Source organism: Rhizopus microsporus (assembly GCF_002708625.1).
Source record: "Rhizopus microsporus ATCC 52813 unplaced genomic scaffold scaffold_3, whole genome shotgun sequence".
Classification (NCBI taxonomy): Eukaryota; Fungi; Mucoromycota; class Mucoromycetes; order Mucorales; family Rhizopodaceae; genus Rhizopus; species Rhizopus microsporus.
The window spans coordinates 1,863,487-1,880,442 of NW_019671918.1; the positions used below are offsets into that span (position 1 = coordinate 1,863,487).

The following is a 16,956-nucleotide window of genomic DNA, read 5'->3' on the forward strand; positions in this document are numbered from 1 at the left end:
AGAGAAAAGTGTCAAAGTTTTTGAATTTCTATTATTGGTGAACCTATATTTAATACCTTTACCCCTATTTCTTGTATTATCATCCTAGTTCATGACACATACATACACACACGCACAAAATCTTTTTCCTTAATTAAAGTTTACTGATGTTGTTTCCGAACGTTAAACTTTTTACTTTCTTAAAATTCCATCTTGCACCGGAAATACATATAAAAAGGTAAATGGGATCTTCATTTTATTTCAAGGAGGCCATTGTACTATCATAAACGCGTTTACGCCCAAAAAGCAGGCTTATCGTAGCAATTGATTAGCAAATTTATCCTTGGCTGTCTGGTACGCTTGTAGCAACGTTTGTTCTGAGAAAGGAATATCAACCATATCCATACGTGGTTTTGAAACTCTATTGACAATGGCATTTGCATCTGTTTCTAATATAATTCTATAAAAGGCTTTAGTCCCCTTTCTTCTTTTCTCTCTCTCCTTTATTTACCCTTCATCCACTGTTTCGTCAAGGCATAAAATAACTAGATCCAAATTATCCATTACTGACCGTTTTTCTACTTGATATCTAAAGTATGTACATATGAGCCATCTGCTACTTTTTTCTTTCTTTCTTTATACCTTAATAAGGTAGATACAGCATCATAAAACGCACTCAACATGCTTAACAAGATCAGCTCGTTTTCTTCCATTGAACCGACAACATAAAAGAAAATGTCGATATTTGAGCGATATAGAACAACTTGATTATCATACAAAATGACATCTCCTATAAACATGTAACATTAGCTTTCATCAACCTTCATTCCATCTTCAAACCTTGAGCACGCTTCGTTTTTTCAAATAAACCCTTTTCAAATTGCTTTTGTTGTTTAACATTTGTCTTATCTTGGCCATAATATTTTGCTAACACACGATTTCCTTCGCCATCTAACAAGATGACAGCTTGAATAGAGCGAAGAGAGAGATTGACCATTATAAAACGTGTATATATACAGAGTGAAAATTAATCTGGACAAGTTCAGTTCTTAAAGATGTTCTAAACTCCGTTAAAAGTAGTCAACACATACACTTGCATGTATGTTTCCCCCCGCTATGAATCATATAATGTGGTCAGATATGAAAATAATCTTTAGGATATACATGATTTGAATCAAGTTTACTAAATAGATTGTTTAACCCCAGTTAAATCTTGGTATTTATACACATAATTGTACAAAGTCATACTGTGCTTCCTATTCTCAATTTATAGGACGTTTAGTGAAAATAACGGGTTTTATTTAATGTAACGTCCTGTTGAGCACAATGAAAGCTCCATCCAGACGAGATCAGAACAAACAAAAAAGAAAAACTAAAAGATTCCTTTGGGTTCAAGGGTAAAAAAAAGTGAGAGCAATGCACCACTTGTGCTATTCGCCAATTTTGAGGGGTGTAGGACCAAGACCAGCGGAGACGAAAGAGGGCGAATAAAGCAGGCGCCAGGAGATATTGGGTGGGCTTTAGCATTTCAATACGTAAATGGTCTACACCTGATGGGCCCTTTTTGGCAGACAGATGGTTTGTAGCATCCCGAATAAGATTAACGTCGAAGGGACACTCTTCATCCGAACGCAGAGTAGGTGGAGTTATCTCATATGCTTGCACGCCACCAAATAGGTCACCAGAGTAAATAAATTCCAGGTGTGTTGCCATTCTGTCCGCAGAGTGCTGTGTACTTTCAATAGTGGAGAAAGTTGGCTTTAGAGTACGATTTATGCGTATTTTGCTTATTTTTGCCAGCGCTTTAGTGTACTCACTTGTGGCCATTGGATGACAGAATTTGTCCCATGTCTCTCGTCGTCGTCGTCGAGGTATTAGTCGCTTAAGGCAAGCACACACTTTCTGATGTTGAATTCAGTCATATAGTTTATTAAGACCATAAGTCATTTACGATAGTAATGATCGCAGGTTTCAAAGGCCTGTAGCATTTCAGTGGTCCAGAGGTCTTGCCAGTAAGTTGTAGCTTGAAGTAACCCCGACCGCAAGTGGCATCCCGTGAGTCGTATATGGTTTGGCATACAGAACGACTGAGCTCTTTTATTCGTCTCTGCGCTGTGTGTACATCGCCAATCTGATGAGAGACAGGTTGAGTTGAAAATCCACGACAGGTTAGGGCTGAGTAAACGAAGAAATACGACAACTTCTACACGTTTACTACGAGGATAAGGATGATTACTGTGAGGATCAATTAAAAATTACTTGTTAGGCCCACAATTGCTGCAATATACATTTTAACTGTAGCAAGTCCGGCATGCTTCATCATAGAAGTGGAAGATACTGAAGCGCGTTCTATCAGCGTGTTTATTAATTTGCAGCCGCTTAGTTATCAGAATCATCCACGATTCCACCTCTGTCATCTTTATGAAAGAAATTCATATCAGAATACAATGGATACAATAATAAAATAAGAAAAGTGGTCCAATTCAAACATCCGGTAAATTAAGAGTGGAAGCACAGTACTTGGAGATATAAGGTACTATTAAATCTCATGTGCTTTCTATTAGACATCGTTTATTAATATAATTTACTCTGTTTCTGCTTCTTCTTCTTCCTCTTCTTCAAGCCCTTCTGTCTGTTCAAAATATGTTTCCCATAGCGCAACAATCTAAACTCACAGATGAGTATCCTATTTCTTCTCTCTTTATGAATTACCTGTTTTTGATGCTCAATCATACTACATAGGAATTGCTGAACACTATCTCTAAAGTCTTCCACTTTTTCCTTATCAAATCGATCCAGTTCACTCTTTATCAGCTTAGATATATCATAAAACTCTTGCTCAAGCTCTTCCACCCTTTGTTTCATCTCGTTAATTTCTTGTTGAGAAGCAGCCAACTTGTCCGGCTTGTTCTTTTGCTGTGCCTTCACTTTCTCAAATAAGGCCAGCTTTCGCTGTAATTCAGAGTCAGCTTGTTGATAAGTTTGATACGCCTTCACTCGAGCATTAAAAGCGATCTGCAATTTTAATTTTTCAATGATACACACTGTGTGAGCGACAAGTACCCTTGTGTATTTATCCCGTCTTTCTTACCCTAATAGATCCAATGATACGAATATACTCATCGATTGTATTCTCTAGAGTAATGATATCATATTGTGCCTGCTCCTCATGCAACTGCTTCATCTTTTTCTGTATCTCTCCAAGTATTTTCAAATGAGTCGATAAGCTATGATTTAATTCCGCCGAGGCCAGCGGAAACATACTTTCACCAAAATCGGCTGTGGCTGAACCCAGTTCCTTTCGTTGCTTTACTACGCCTTCCACGCTTTTCAACAGCCCCTTTAACTGCGCCTCCAATGCGTCCAGCTGATTTCGTTTCGATGCAAACCATTCATCGACCTCGACAAACTTTGAAAAGGTGGCTGCATTCGATAGTGTCTCGCCAAAGGATCGCATAAACCCGAGTTTTTCTGGTTCCGCTCGTCTCTGTCGCTTTTCGATATTAAATGATTCGCTTTCCAAAAATACCTTTAGGTCAGGATCTCCATAGAGCATCGGATGTGCAACGATCTTTTGCAGACATCGCTCCAAGGCCATTCTTCTTGACTCTACAAAATCATCTTGAAAGCGGCCTAATGCATGCTTTTCAGGCACAGGAGGTACAATCACGCCTGGGTTGCCTAGTGTCAGTTGGTTATAAAGCCATAAAAAGTCGCGGTATCTTCTTGCCACAATCACTTCTGGTGAACGGAAAGCAGGAGAGTTGGTCTATAGAATGTTTTAATTGCCTCTCTCTCCTTCAAGTGAAAAAAAAAAAAAATACCTTGGTTCTGACTTTATAGACAATATGAGCATTAATAGCGTCACCTACTTTCTGTGGATCCTCAATGGTAATTTGAAAATAGGGTCGAGATCCACTTTCGGGCACTTGTAAGGATTTTGACTAAGATATGGTTTTAGTTCTTTTTCTTTCTGTTTACAAAAGTGAAACCTTACTTGGGTATCTTCTATAGACGATGTGTCAAGTGAACTCGGTTTATTGATATCAACTTGTTGTAACCGTTCAGTCATTTCACTTGGTTCTTCTTCTTCTATTGTCTGTTCTTCTTCTATTTGTTGTTCATTCACTGGCGGTGTTGTTTGTTGTTCAATAACTGTCTGCTGCTCAATGTCATGACTATGCTGAGTATCTGCAGGTTCAATCGAGCCACTTCCTGTAGGCACAGCATCTGCAAAAGGATTAGTCTCTAATAGACTCTCGTTAAAATCAAGCGAAGAATGAATGGATTCAAAATTGTTCATTTTTATAATATGTACACAAACGCAAGAAAAAAAAATGCAAGCACAGACTTTTTGCATAGAACAAGTTTCAAAAAGGTCACGTGGTTTTTATTAGCGCATTAAGGATTAAAACTATGTCTCTTCGTATATGATAAAGGTAAGGTTTGCAACATTTAAAGTGGGAATAACAGAATGATTTTACTCGTCTTCTTCAATATCTTGATCCTCTTCAAGATAATCTTCTTCTTCTAAATACTCTTCTTCAGCGGTAGCTTCTTGATATTGTTGGTATTCAGAGACCAAATCGTTCATGTTGGATTCTGCTTCTGTGAATTCCATTTCATCCATACCTTCACCAGTGTACCAATGCAAGAAAGCCTTTCTTCTAAACATGGCAGAGTATTGGTCATTCACGCGCTTGAACAGCTCTTGAATAGCTGTGCTGTTACCAATGAAGGTACCAGACATCTTGAGACCAACAGGAGGAATATCACAAAGAGAAGTCTTCACACCGTTTGGAATCCATTCAACAAAGTAAGAAGAGTTCTTTTGTTGAACAGCTAACATTTGGTTTTCGACTTCCTTGGTAGACAAGCGACCACGGAAGATGGTGGCAACAGTCAAGTAACGGCCGTGGCGAGGATCAGAAGCAGCCATCATGTTACGAGCATCAAACATTTGAGCAGTCAATTCGGGAACACTCAAGTTACGGTATTGTTGAGAACCAAAGGCAGTCAAGGGAGCAAAACCGACCATGAAGAAGTGAAGACGAGGGAAAGGAACCATGTTGACAAACAACTTACGCAAGTCAGAGTTCAATTGACCAGGGAAACGCAAGCTGGTGGAGACACCAGACATAACAGTAGACACAAGCTGGTTCAATTCAGGATAGCCGGGATTAGTCAACTTGAGTGTTCTAAAGCAGATGTCATAAAGTGCTTCGTTATCGATACAGAAAGTAGCATCACAGTTCTCGACGAGTTGGTGGACGGAAAGGACAGCATTATAAGGTTCAACAACGGTATCAGATACCTTGGGAGAAGGAACTACAGAGTAAGTACAGAGCATACGATCGGGATATTCTTCACGGATCTTGGAAAGCAAGAGAGAACCAAGACCGGAACCAGTACCACCACCAAGAGAGTGACACAATTGAAAGCCTTGGAGACAATCGGTGTTTTCAGCTTCTTTACGCAAGACATCCATGACAGATTCAACCAATTCAGCTCCTTCTGTATAGTAACCTCTGGCCCAAGAGTTACCAGCACCAGATTGACCAAAGATGAGGTTATCAGGGCGGAATAGCTTACCATAAGGACTAGATCGAACAGCATCCATCGTACCAGGTTCAAGATCTACCAATACGGATCTGTTCCCCTCAATAGTGTTATATATAGATTGAAACGATTTAAAAGTCTTACTTTACCTAGGGACGTATTGACCCTGAGAACCTTCATTAAAAAATACATTGATTCTCTCTAACTGGAGATCATTATCACCAGCATAGGTACCATTGGCCTCAAGACCGTGTTCTTGCGAGATAGTCTCCCAAAACTTTTGACCCACTTGGTTACCACATTGACCTTTATATTTGTTTAAATAAATGTCCCTTTTTATATATAAGCTACTATATATATTTACCAACTTGTACGTGAATAATTTCTCTCATTTTGAGATATCAGAAAGAAAGAAAAACGAAAATGAAAAAGGGAAAAAGAGAGAGTTACATGAGTATATAACAATAGAATAGTTACACGTGTAAAATGAATGAATACAACCCCGACAACTTCCTATTCGTGTATTGCCCTGCTTGTCAATAGAAACTTACTTTGTAAATAATGGCTCTTTAAGCTATTTTTGGTTTTTAATTTCTTTTAGTTACAATTATAAGCTTCTTTTATTCTTTACAATAAATTTGTTTATGTTGCTTTGCTTACATCAGCTTGAAATTTATGACCTTATAAAAAAGAAGCAAATGGAAGTGAGTAGTGTTGTATATTGCTATTATAATAAGAGACAAAAGGACGTACCACTTGTCTATCAATTGCCAAACTTGGTTGTCAAGGTTACAATAGAAAATCTGTGCGTCCTAAAGTGTTGTACGCTCTTTCCCGAAACCAACGTCGCAACGTGTCAATGTCGAAGGGCCTGAATATATGCATCATTTCTGTACTTTAAACAGACTATATGTCTGATAATACCTTGTCATTGATAATGGTCGATTATGAGTTGGGTCAGCTTAATAATTTATACCAAGGATTCCTGATTATTTAAAGCGTCTTCTACTTTTTGAAATAAACATTTCATTTCTTTATAGATTCATCTTTTTTATGTAAATAGGACATTAGTATCAATTATTTAAACTATTTCCTCTTTTCTTTTATTGATTAAAGATTTCATGCTGGAATATAATAAGTTATAAATGCCAGTAAAACCTTGTTCATAAAGATGATCTAAATAGCGTATTCTATAGTCTTGATAGGATAAACTCATTCCACCTTCCTATAGTTTATTATAGTCAGTATAAGCCTTAAGGAGGAAAGTAATATTTGATCCTTACCTGTCCAAGTTTAGCTAACGAATTGGCCGTAATCGGTTCATGATGCATCACCTGATGATTCTTCTCTTGCTCTTCCAACGCCTATTTTGCTCTTTTGTTTATATTCAAACCTCTCTTATGATACCTAGACACTAACCTTCATGAATCTTTTTGAGAACCCTATTAAAGCTGCTGACTGCGTTATAGACAATGCCCTTTGTACATCTGTCCCTCTTTCCTGACATCTTTCAAACAAGCGCTCTATAGTTACACTTAATAAGGAGAGTGAGTATATATACACACTTGCTATACAAGTACTCTTACGCTGGTAGATCAAAGGGAGGCTGTTCATCCTGAATACTGATCGTTTTCCATAAGGCACTACATACATTCAGCATGCAAGCATTGAAGCTTGGTAGATATTCTTCAGTCTGATGATCTTCGGGTTGATCTTCGGGTTGATCTTCACTTTGTTCAAACGCCATTTTATATTGATACATAATGTTGCAAATTCTACTATGTGCCATCGCAGAAGTAGAAAAGAAGTGTCTATATACAAACGGTGCCGCAGGTGTAATGATTCTTGGTATATTATGCTGTATTGAAATGGAAGAGACCTTGTTATGTGTGTTAATTTTTGATGTATATAGTATAATCTCACTTATTTTACTAGTTCAAAAAATGAAAGTGATGCGTGCTGTAATAAGGGGTGGTCTTTCTCTTGGAGCAAGCCAAGTGTACATAATTTATCGACATGTAGAATAAATTGCTGCATTGAATGAAAATAGTCTGTATCGAATGATAGCCCTTTAAATAACCAAGTCACTTGATCCATCTCTTCTTGTTCGTCTTGTTCAAGTTCCTTATGCTTATTCCAGTCTAAAAGTGCCCAATTCTTAAGCCATTCACTATAACAGAGGATCAACCTCGCTTTCCAATGAACATCTGATATGTAATACAATCGATACAGTGGCCTTAATACGGATTTATATAGATCTGGTTCATTCGGTGTGTATAAGCTCAACATGTCGTTTTCTGTCAAGCATACGTACCTTGATACTCATTTGGCTTTAGAAACGTGACAAGTTCAAAAACCTCTTCTTGAAACTCGTATCCATTCCAGATCTTTAAATACTCTCTTAAAAAGTCCTCAATGATAGGCAATTGGGCCTAATAGTGTGTTAGATATTTTTTATCAAGTGGTCTTCTTACCTTTGTAAATTGTGTCAACTTTATCAGCTTTTGTAGGAATTCCTTCAATTCAGTCTTTCCTACATCTTTTGGATTTGCCCAACGAACGAAGTATAGCAGCTTTTGATCGAGCCAGTAGCCCATACGAGAAATAAGTGAACTATCTGGTCTGCATACAATGACATGCTGTAGTATCCTATTCTCCAGCATTCTGTCCAGTTGTTCTGATAGTTTGAATTGATCGATATGTTCTGCCATTCGTAGTACTTCTTGTACATCCAAATTACGAAACTATAAGAAACATTTAGCCGTCGAACAAGAGACTACTTGTGTGTCTTACTTGTATCGTTGCCTTCTTCAACTCTTGGTGATCTTGATTTCTTTTCCTCTTGTTACGTGGCACTGAGGCTGAGCCTAGTGCAATAGGAGGTCTATACAATCCTGCTTCGTCATTGTTGGACCATAACATTCTTATATTCATCAAGTTGTTTTTTGTTTCGGGATCAGGATGCTATTCATATATTAACATACACACACTTTTTTTTTAATATAGCTAAATACCTCAAATGCTATGGCTTCCCTTAATCGAACATTCTCAGATATCTCAATGCTATCGTCATAGCTTTTATAGACCATCAAAAGCGCAATCAATGCTATATTATCCTTTTCTTTATCAATCATTTCTCTCCTTTACGAAATGTTAGCTCTATTTTCATCTGTTTATTTCTTTCTTACAGCTTCTTAATTCTATATTTGGTCACTCTATTCTTTCTGGTCATGTAGTAAAGTAGATGACAGAGCTCCGTTCTAAAAAAGAGGGGGCGTTACAGATAAAGTAGAAGATCTTTTTTGTTTTTACCTAATTCCAGCTATTGTCAAATAATGAAATAATACAGGGTATAGATTATCATATTGTTCGTTATCAGATTCAATTATGTCATAAATTGAGATAATCCACTGCAGTAATCTCTTGTTTAGCTTGACGCTATTATTGGGTATTCTTGCAATAATACGCGTCACACACCACTCGGGTACGTTGTTTCTTGGAAGAAGTAATGAAACCAAGGCTATTCTTCGTCTTGGGACTATTTAAAATCAGTATCATTGTTGTTGTTGTTGTTGTTGTTATACCTAGTTTATTGCTCATAATAATTTGATACAAAGCCTCAAATTGTATCTGTGAAAGTCCAAATTTTTTGATGATATCGCCTGAACTTAGAAAATAAGGAGTGTTGTGAACAAGAGTAGCAGCAGGTAAAGAAGGATGAAAGCGATTGAATTGTTCATGTAAAATGTCATTGACGTTATCTGTTGTTACATCAGATAAACTAACTGTTCTCGATTGAATGTCTTGATCATTGCTATAAATAGAATCGTGATCACTCATGGGATCTTCATCGGTATTGTCTCTTCTATTTGCTACATAAATTCAGTTCACTTTTTCTTTTGTTTGCTTTTCTAATGCTTTACCCATTTTGAAGGGGAAATAAAAAAGAAAAAGATCGTCACAGGTTGACAGCTGCTTTAATTCAACTTACCGTCGTACACATAAGCTTAAAGATGTTGCTCTATCAAGAGTATCTCCTCGTATCTGTATGTACAGTCTGATCTGGGCTCTACACGAAGTACCTCTTTTCATGTATGAAGGGAAAGAAAGTCTAATATGATGTTTATATAACAAAATTTAATATATTCAGATGGTGTACACACAGTGCGTGAGGCATGGAGGTTTGATACAATCTACCTGGCAGCCAGAGTACAAACTTTTTTTGTCACTTATAGCGCCACCATCACCGTCAAAAAAGACTGGATTTTTATCAAAACACTAATTGTTCTCTATTAATTTCAAAGGGAATTACTAGGGACACGCAAATTATGTAACTGTATATCAAGTTCTGGTCTCCGCTATTTCTCTGCACTGCTTGAGCTTTAGAGCTTTGCGTGTCTCGTCAAGAAAGGAAATAAAATAGTGCGTCCTCCCTAAATAGGAAGGCGTTTTTTTTGCGTGTCCCGCCTAAATAGGAAGTTTTTTTTTTGAATGAGTAAACAGTAACTAGCTGTTTACTTAGCACTTCCTGACTAGGTTTAATGCTACCCTTGTATCTTAAAGCGGTATTAATTTCCTATTATACCATACGTACATATTCAGATTTACATGATTTTGGTTGAAGGGATACAGAATATATGTATTTTATTTTCTAGTCTTCAATGGTTATAATGTCACTCGCTTTCTTTTCAGCTTTTTTATAGACAATGCCCTCCATATATTCTTTTTGAGGCTTTGTTTTTGTCCCATCTTCATACGTGCTGTAATTACTCCTCCATCTATGATGGGCCATTCCATCTTGAGCTTTCTACTAACTTTGACTGTTCCCCAGTGACAGCCTCCGACATGCTGTAAAACTAATGGCTGTGGTATGTTTTTTTGTCTTTTGGGCCTTCAAATGGCAAGTATAAAAGCGGAGGCTCGGTAAAGTTACCGTCGGGCAGCAATGTTACGTTGCATGGATAAACTGCAATTGGGACTCTATAAGTATCCGCTGCAAGTTGTGCGCATTGTGACGTACTGAACCAATACTCGAGTGGACAAAAGCTTACTTTTCTTCCACTGTCTATGGCTTCAAGTCCAAACGAGACAAATCTTTCAAGTCTATCAAGATCAAACATTGTTGCGAAGTATTTTAAATATATGTCTCTGTTCTTGTAATAAAATCGAAGCATATCCCGCTTAACATCCCAAAATAATTCTTGATTACCTTTGATGTTTGTTGCCAGAAACCTGAATCCACAAAAGCCATTTGCACCTACGTCTACTGTTTCAAGGATACATTCTCTAGGAATTTTAGGATGAACAAAAAACTCAAGAGTTTTCATCATCATATTCTTCTTATTACAAATAGTCAATATTTTAGCGACAATGAAGCTTTGCTTTTACAATACTTTTTCTTTTCGTTGTTAACGATTCTGTCTTCCAAATCTCTCTTGAATGACCAGACGTAATCAATTGTACCGTGCTGGGAAATATGTTGTTGCTGTCTGTTCTCGATAAAGCAGTTTCGCTTTTTTTTTTAGCTTCTTTTTCAGCTATTTCAAAACTGGAGAGCAACCTTTTTTCCGCTGTTGATTTCATGCAACCTTTAACGATAGCTACAGCTACATAATCAGCATAATCTATTCTTGCTGCTTTACACTTCTCTAATGATCTTGTCAGATCATCAAGTAAATCTTCTCTTTGTTGGTCATTCTGTAAGAAGGAAAGCTTTTCCCGAAGTTTATCATTAAAGGAAATCTTCTTCCTCTGGACTGCTTCTTCTGACCCTTCAGTCTTCATTTGATCTACTTCATAACCGCAAGCTCATGTAAATAAGAATATTATTTTTGTGACCAACAAATGCCTTTATCATAGTCTAAAAGTCATCTACTGGGTATGTCATGGAAATCCACAGCATATCCATCGGTTTTCATCATGCGTTGACAAAGAAGTCCAAAATTTAACCGTGAGAGGCAACCACATTGGTAGTGCTCTCCAGAGCTTTCGCTTTTCCAGGCAAGATGTAACTCGGCCCGTATTTTGTAAATAGCGAAAAAGCATACCTTCCCGAAAAGGTGGCCTATAGCTTGGGTTTCTTTCTCGCTGAAAATCGGCGTGCTGTTCTTTTCTTTAAGCACCTCTTCTTTTTCCGATTCTATCTATAATACAACATTAGGCTTTTGTGGCATTTTGGATAATTTCGCTTACTGATTTTTGCATAACCATATGGACTGCCTTGAATGTTCTATAAAGGCTTCCAGTGGTTTACATAGTGTTTTTGATTCTCCAATGGGTACCTTCAACACGGGATGTTGCACGAACGCCTAAGTTGAGAATCGTTCCAGCGTAAGGACAGGCACACTTTCCCTTATATTCCAGGACAATGTATTCAAATGATCATTAAAGTCTGGCTAAAGATACAATCAACTTTAGATATTATACCTGTCAAAATAAGACAAAATCTTCAGTTCCTTCTTCTGGGCAATTTCTTTATCTTTGCTTTGAAAGTCATTTTCAACTTGAGTATTGTACTCTTCTTCAGCAGCATTTTCTTCTAAAAATTGGTATCTTCTACCTTCTTTCAACAACTGCTTCTTCTTTGCTACATGGACTTCACGTTTCTTTTGCACCATGTTGACCATTGAACTCGAAGCGCGCTTTGCAAGATCTTTACACCTTTTGATTGCTTCATTGTGAATGATTTTATTTGTATCATATATCATTGCTCCAATGACTTCGTTCAATTCAGCTATTTCTTTGCTCTCAACGGGAAAACATCCAGCCATTTACGAAGTTAAATGCTTGGACATGTGCTAGCCACAAAGCACATGGATGGATTCCGGGAAAATTTTTTCGATCGAGTTAACCAAAGCCTTCTCGTTGTCCGTAATGAAAGCCCCTACATTTCCTTGCGACCAGAGCAACTCACGCATGGCTTTGACTACCCATTCATAGGACGCTGTTTTCTCGTTAGAAACAACTACTGAAGCAACAAGAACATTGCGTAGCGATACTCTTCCTATGTTGCTGATAGCACAACGTTAATCAATGGCATTTTGTTTCCATTAGTCTGATATGTAGCATCCAAAGCAATAATTTCGGTGAAATTCAGCGCTAGAAAAAGATTTGGTGACAATAACTAGAACGATGGGTAATACTTTGTAACGCTTATAAACATTAGACGTATAGTTTATAAGCCTAAGCATGAACTCTTGATTAACTTGATATTGGATTTCAATTAAAATCGGGGGAATTTTGTGGACGCATAAACCATGTCTGACCGACTACCGTCAGCCCACTTAGTCGGAACTACTGAGTAGCTATCAGGAGGAACATCTACATCTATATACGACTTATATATTAGTACTTTCAAACGCGTAATACAAATATCGATGCATTACCAATGAGAGAGAGTGAATAATTATACGCATTATTTCTGGATCGCTTAATAGTATTTTGCTCATGAAATCAGCACCCGGTTTCCATTTCAATGGTAATTTGAAACTTTCTAAATCTTTAGTCATACTTGAATAAGCCCTTTTAAGTAATTTAGTTTTATTTTTAGTTGAAAGATTAATTTGCAATGTTGTATTGCAAAGCGGCAAAGGAAAAAGAGAAATAATTCATTACCATCACCAATCCGTCACCCTTTTTGCATTACCGTCACCGATAGCGCCACCGTCACCATCATCCTTTTTTCATTACCGTACTTAAAGTAGTCAGCATACAAATGAAATGTTTCTTTGGTACAAATAGTATAGTGATCGGGCAGAGTCACGTGCCCTGAACTCTTTGAGAGAGAAGTCAGCCAAATTAATTCAACTTTATTGGCGAGTCCTGATTGGATTATTAATTTTAACATTGAAAAACTCCTTCAGTCATTAATTTTCGCTTGTTGCTTTCAAGGACACACACGCGTGCGTTATTAGACATGTCAAGCATACGGTTTTCTGCACTTGTATTACTCGCCTTGTGTGTAATCAATACTCAGGCATTATACTTTTATCTCGAAGGTTCCGAGAAGAAATGCTTTATTGAAGACTTACCAAAAGAAACCATGGTCATTGGTAATTAGTGTTTTGGTATCCCTAATTTTTTATTAAACACATCAATAGGTGTTTACAAGACAGAGCAGTTCTCTTCAACTCAAAATGAATGGATTGAAAATAAGGATGTCAAGATGGAAATCACAGTCGAGGTTCATATTATTACACTTTTTTTTTTAAAAAAACACCCACTGAGTTCATCATTAGGAACTTCCTCAAGGTCACAGAGTTGTAGACACAAAAGGTGGTTCATCTGGACGCTTTACTTTTACTTCTGCTGAATCTGGAGACCATGCCATCTGTCTTTCTACTTCATCAAACGCCTGGTTTGACAATACCAAGACAGTAAGAAAACCTTACATAACTATATATATATATAACGATTCGTTTTTTTTTTTATGATAGAGAGTTACTTTTGATATGGACTTTGATGATCCAACTGACCACCATGATCATCATGCGGATGGCGTCTCTGGTAGATGATCAATAGAAAGAAGAAAAGTGATAATACTAAACTTTGTATGATTATTTATATAGAATTGGTACAAAGAGTACATGAATTAAACGAACGTGTTGAAGATATACAAATTGAACAAAATGCTCAGCGTGTAAGTTTGTGTGTACGTATAAAATCAAAAAGGCTTACCTTGTATATAGGAACGAGAAGAAGCATTCCGTGATCAATCCGAACTGATCAACTCTCGTGCAGTGTGGTGGACCATTGCTCAAATTGCCGTCTTGGGTGTTGTTTGTTTCTGGCAGATGCATTACTATAAAAATTTCTTTACAGCCAAAAAACTTGTATAAATAAAAAACATCTTTATTCTACTTCAAATTTACAGGAAACATTATAAGTAACATCGTTAATAACGGCTTCCACTCGATGCTCATTTTCACCAAAGTACATCTGTAAAATATTAGATAGGTTCATTCAACATGATTATTACCTTTATCGTCAGTGGTATAGGATCGCCGTGCTTTATGTTGGGTAAATGGGGCATAGGGATATCACAGTCAAACACCTTTTTGACATTATTGTGAGGAGAAGGGACCACATATCTTGGTTCAGTTTCACTATCAGAAGCAAAGATAGAGCACGCTGTCTTGTGAGGAGCGTAGATGGTAAAATGCCGAACGATACAGCTGTCCAAATCTATATCCAGGGGTTATTAAGGAAGAAAATAATAAAAAAAAAGGATATCTATTACCTAAAGGTTTGCCTCTTTCAACAAAGGTAGAAAAACGATTATCACATCGAACACTACCATCAGGTCGAATCACCTTGTATTCATCAGGATCCATTTCATAGTCAAATGGATATGCACTCTTGATGCCATACCACAGTCTTGGGATTCGTGTAGCAATCTTTGTAGGATTCAAACCAAAGATGACTGCTCCACGAGCCACTGCCATTTCTACAAAGAGAGTTGTCAATTGTTGTATTCTTTTTTTTTTTTGGTTTACCTGGTCTATCAGGCTGAATTATCTTGATTCCTTCAGGTGAAAACTCTTTTACCATTTGTTGATAAAGATAAGCAGAAGAGCCAAAACCACCCACCATGAAAATAGCCTTTAGATTGGTAGTATCCTTTTGTAGTTGACGGCAGAGACCAATGACCCTTTGGATGACAGGATCAAAGACATTCTTCTTTATTTCTTCCTTTGTAAACGTGATCGTGCCTTCATCTAAGCCTATTGATGGGTCTGTTTTCCTGAGTAAATCAAATCCCATAGGCAGAGAACAGTAAATGTCATCAGTGTTGTCAAACAATGGCTTAGAGCTGTCTACAGTTAGAAGTTAGCCTTCTCCTTTTGAACATTTCATTCATATTTACCAACAAAGACATCCATCATATGTTCAAAAGGTGCTGAAGGGATCTCCACTTTACCATTAGCTGATGGACGCAACACTTTCTTTAATCTCTTTCGTAACAGCTTTCTAAAGTTCAAGTCGATAAACATCGACCCGCACGTCTCTCCTAGTCCTTTTGTACTCTCCCTAAATACTGTCTTTCCATCCAATCCTTTCTCGAGCCTAAAGACGATCAAATCAACCGTTCCGCCTGTTTGTGTTTAAAAATGAAAGGATGAATCATATTCTATGTTGTTAGGTACCTCCAGCGTCACAAATCATAAATTCATCTCCATGCTTCATATCAAATTTATCACACGTCCTTTCACAATAGAGAGCTGCAGCTTCAGGTTCTGAAATCAACATGAGCCTATCACGATGATCTGTCAAATGGATCAATTTAGCCTGAATAGCTGCATTTCTCATGATTTGCTTTGCTTGATCGGACCACATAGCTGGAACCTAGAGGTCGTGTTGATAAAGGCACAATTCTGTATTTGATACACTTACTGTGATACAGAAACGGGCCTTTTTTTCAAAATCGTTGCTGAATCCCTTTTGATTCATGTATGTCTTGACATAGGTAAACATTTTTTCCAGATAGTCTAAGGTTGAATCAGCTTAGTTTATTCGTATATATATATATATATATATATATATTACCAGATATGATAACAGTAGGAGTTAAGCCTAATGGTAAATTAGCCAATGGTCTCTGTGGGTTTTCATCGAGGTATATTTTGAATTGTTGTATGACGAGTATGTTTCCTTGGTCTGCTTTATTGGATCTTGCGAATCTTCCCCACTGAACTAATTTCTATACTACATATTGAATAACAAATACACTTGTACCTTTTTTTTTTCTTACTCCAGTTTCGTGGCTGTATTGCTAAATAGAATATAAAATGTAAATACATAGCTTTTTGAGATTGTCCAACAAACTTACACACACTGTAGGAACCTGTCATGCAATAAAATAAGACTAGTTAAATAGCATTCGTCTATATTCTTACCTTGGGATAACTATAATCTGGCTGCCTTGGCCTATATATGATGTTATTATATACACACCAAATACAAAAAGGACTGTAGATACCATTTATTGATATCAACAATTTCATTATCATTCATAAAAGAATAAGACACGCCAGAATAAGTCGTTCCTGAACATGACATTTAAAATTCAGACTTTATTTCTTTTTATTACACCATACATACCAAAGTCAATACCTATGACGATAGGATAATCTTCAGCAGAAAATGGAACAACCATGTTTGAAAACTCTCCCAACAAGAAGAAGAAGAAGAAAAGAAGAAGAAGAAAAAAAAAAAAAAAAAAAAAAAGTTAAAAAAGTAAGATACACAGTACAACATGAGCCACATAAGTTTTTGAAACACTGCGTTAAGCAGTGACATGAGCCGAGAAAAATACCAGCATATACTTTCTTTTTCTTCTTCTTCTTCTTCTTTTCCACACCATGATATCTCAACAAGACAATTACAAAGTAGTCATTGCCTATGACTTTGGCACCACAT

General features: G+C 37.0%; 8 protein-coding genes across 8 annotated transcripts; 1 reads left to right on the top strand and 7 right to left on the bottom strand.

Moving 5' to 3' along the window:
• Nucleotides 1-10: 10 nt before the first annotated feature.
• RHIMIDRAFT_212834 (snare-like protein) lies at nt 11-1,092 on the bottom strand. Its single transcript, XM_023607227.1, has 4 exons — nt 820-1,092; nt 622-769; nt 491-568; nt 11-439 (listed from the first exon to the last, which is right to left on the bottom strand). The coding sequence occupies exons 1-4, from the start codon at nt 974-976 to the stop codon at nt 292-294; spliced, it is 531 nt and encodes a 176-aa protein (XP_023469548.1). The 5' UTR covers nt 977-1,092; the 3' UTR covers nt 11-291.
• Nucleotides 1,093-1,184: 92 nt separating this feature from the next.
• Nucleotides 1,185-1,824, bottom strand: RHIMIDRAFT_273677 (uncharacterized protein). The gene has a single exon (XM_023612399.1). The coding sequence runs from the start codon at nt 1,804-1,806 to the stop codon at nt 1,258-1,260; it is 549 nt and encodes a 182-aa protein (XP_023469549.1). The 5' UTR covers nt 1,807-1,824; the 3' UTR covers nt 1,185-1,257.
• A 739-nt stretch (nt 1,825-2,563) lies between these two features.
• Nucleotides 2,564-4,282, bottom strand: RHIMIDRAFT_248942 (Vps5-domain-containing protein; the record flags this gene model as incomplete). Its single annotated transcript, XM_023610573.1, has 5 exons — nt 2,564-2,644; nt 2,692-2,994; nt 3,071-3,748; nt 3,804-3,923; nt 3,977-4,282. 5 exons carry the CDS (start codon nt 4,280-4,282, stop codon nt 2,564-2,566), a joined length of 1,488 nt encoding a protein of 495 aa, XP_023469550.1.
• A 53-nt stretch (nt 4,283-4,335) lies between these two features.
• On the bottom strand, nt 4,336-5,950 carry RHIMIDRAFT_311741 (beta-tubulin 1). Its single transcript, XM_023614754.1, has 4 exons — nt 5,903-5,950; nt 5,688-5,844; nt 5,332-5,630; nt 4,336-5,307 (listed from the first exon to the last, which is right to left on the bottom strand). Exons 1-4 carry the CDS (start codon nt 5,928-5,930, stop codon nt 4,460-4,462), a joined length of 1,332 nt encoding a protein of 443 aa, XP_023469551.1. The 5' UTR covers nt 5,931-5,950; the 3' UTR covers nt 4,336-4,459.
• Nucleotides 5,951-6,584: 634 nt separating this feature from the next.
• Nucleotides 6,585-9,673, bottom strand: RHIMIDRAFT_311742 (uncharacterized protein). The gene is made up of 13 exons (XM_023614755.1): nt 9,462-9,673; nt 9,123-9,410; nt 8,851-9,076; nt 8,727-8,798; nt 8,553-8,679; nt 8,332-8,502; nt 8,013-8,282; nt 7,853-7,970; nt 7,471-7,796; nt 7,125-7,417; nt 6,958-7,072; nt 6,822-6,902; nt 6,585-6,763 (listed from the first exon to the last, which is right to left on the bottom strand). The coding sequence occupies exons 1-13, from the start codon at nt 9,463-9,465 to the stop codon at nt 6,620-6,622; spliced, it is 2,235 nt and encodes a 744-aa protein (XP_023469552.1). The 5' UTR covers nt 9,466-9,673; the 3' UTR covers nt 6,585-6,619.
• Nucleotides 9,674-11,951: 2,278 nt separating this feature from the next.
• RHIMIDRAFT_235183 (uncharacterized protein) lies at nt 11,952-12,308 on the bottom strand (the record flags this gene model as incomplete). The annotated part of the gene is made up of 1 exon (XM_023608313.1): nt 11,952-12,308. One exon carries the CDS (start codon nt 12,306-12,308, stop codon nt 11,952-11,954), a length of 357 nt encoding a protein of 118 aa, XP_023469553.1.
• Nucleotides 12,309-13,453: 1,145 nt separating this feature from the next.
• RHIMIDRAFT_248947 (putative ER to Golgi transport-related protein) lies at nt 13,454-14,375 on the top strand (the record flags this gene model as incomplete). The annotated part of the gene is made up of 6 exons (XM_023610574.1): nt 13,454-13,589; nt 13,638-13,720; nt 13,776-13,913; nt 13,974-14,043; nt 14,106-14,176; nt 14,226-14,375. 6 exons carry the CDS (start codon nt 13,454-13,456, stop codon nt 14,373-14,375), a joined length of 648 nt encoding a protein of 215 aa, XP_023469554.1.
• RHIMIDRAFT_94220 (uncharacterized protein) lies at nt 14,319-16,245 on the bottom strand. The gene is made up of 8 exons (XM_023615901.1): nt 16,084-16,245; nt 15,931-16,025; nt 15,684-15,882; nt 15,404-15,631; nt 15,033-15,353; nt 14,777-14,983; nt 14,516-14,721; nt 14,319-14,475 (listed from the first exon to the last, which is right to left on the bottom strand). The coding sequence occupies exons 2-8, from the start codon at nt 16,009-16,011 to the stop codon at nt 14,389-14,391; spliced, it is 1,329 nt and encodes a 442-aa protein (XP_023469555.1). The 5' UTR covers nt 16,012-16,025; nt 16,084-16,245; the 3' UTR covers nt 14,319-14,388.
• Between the last annotated feature and the right edge of the window lie 711 nt (nt 16,246-16,956).

Bases quoted from the DNA above. Each gene is read 5' to 3' on its own strand.
- RHIMIDRAFT_212834 (XM_023607227.1), bottom strand. From the start codon at position 976: ATGGTCAATCTCTCTCTTCGCTCTATTCAAGCTGTCATCTTGTTAGAT. The intron at 770-819 runs GTTTGAAGATGG...ACATGTTTATAG, and splicing joins AAAAACGAAGCGTGCTCAAG to GAGATGTCATTTTGTATGAT. The intron at 569-621 runs GTATAAAGAAAG...TACATACTTTAG, and splicing joins GCTGTATCTACCTTATTAAG to ATATCAAGTAGAAAAACGGT.
- RHIMIDRAFT_311742 (XM_023614755.1), bottom strand. The intron at 8,799-8,850 runs GTAAAAACAAAA...CCTCTTTTTTAG, and splicing joins TTGACAATAGCTGGAATTAG to AACGGAGCTCTGTCATCTAC. The intron at 6,903-6,957 runs GTTAGTGTCTAG...AGAGCAAAATAG, and splicing joins TCTCAAAAAGATTCATGAAG to GCGTTGGAAGAGCAAGAGAA.
- RHIMIDRAFT_273677 (XM_023612399.1), bottom strand. From the start codon at position 1,806: ATGGCCACAAGTGAGTACACTAAAGCGCTGGCAAAAATAAGCAAAATA.
- RHIMIDRAFT_94220 (XM_023615901.1), bottom strand. From the start codon at position 16,011: ATGTTTACCTATGTCAAGACATACATGAATCAAAAGGGATTCAGCAAC. The intron at 15,354-15,403 runs GTAAATATGAAT...TTCTAACTGTAG, and splicing joins TATGATGGATGTCTTTGTTG to ACAGCTCTAAGCCATTGTTT. The intron at 14,722-14,776 runs GTAATAGATATC...CCCTGGATATAG, and splicing joins TGAAAGAGGCAAACCTTTAG to ATTTGGACAGCTGTATCGTT.
- RHIMIDRAFT_311741 (XM_023614754.1), bottom strand. From the start codon at position 5,930: ATGAGAGAAATTATTCACGTACAAGTTG. The intron at 5,631-5,687 runs GTAAAGTAAGAC...TGAGGGGAACAG, and splicing joins CAGGGTCAATACGTCCCTAG to ATCCGTATTGGTAGATCTTG. The intron at 5,308-5,331 runs GTATGCTCTGTA...CTTACTCTGTAG, and splicing joins CCGTGAAGAATATCCCGATC to TTCCTTCTCCCAAGGTATCT.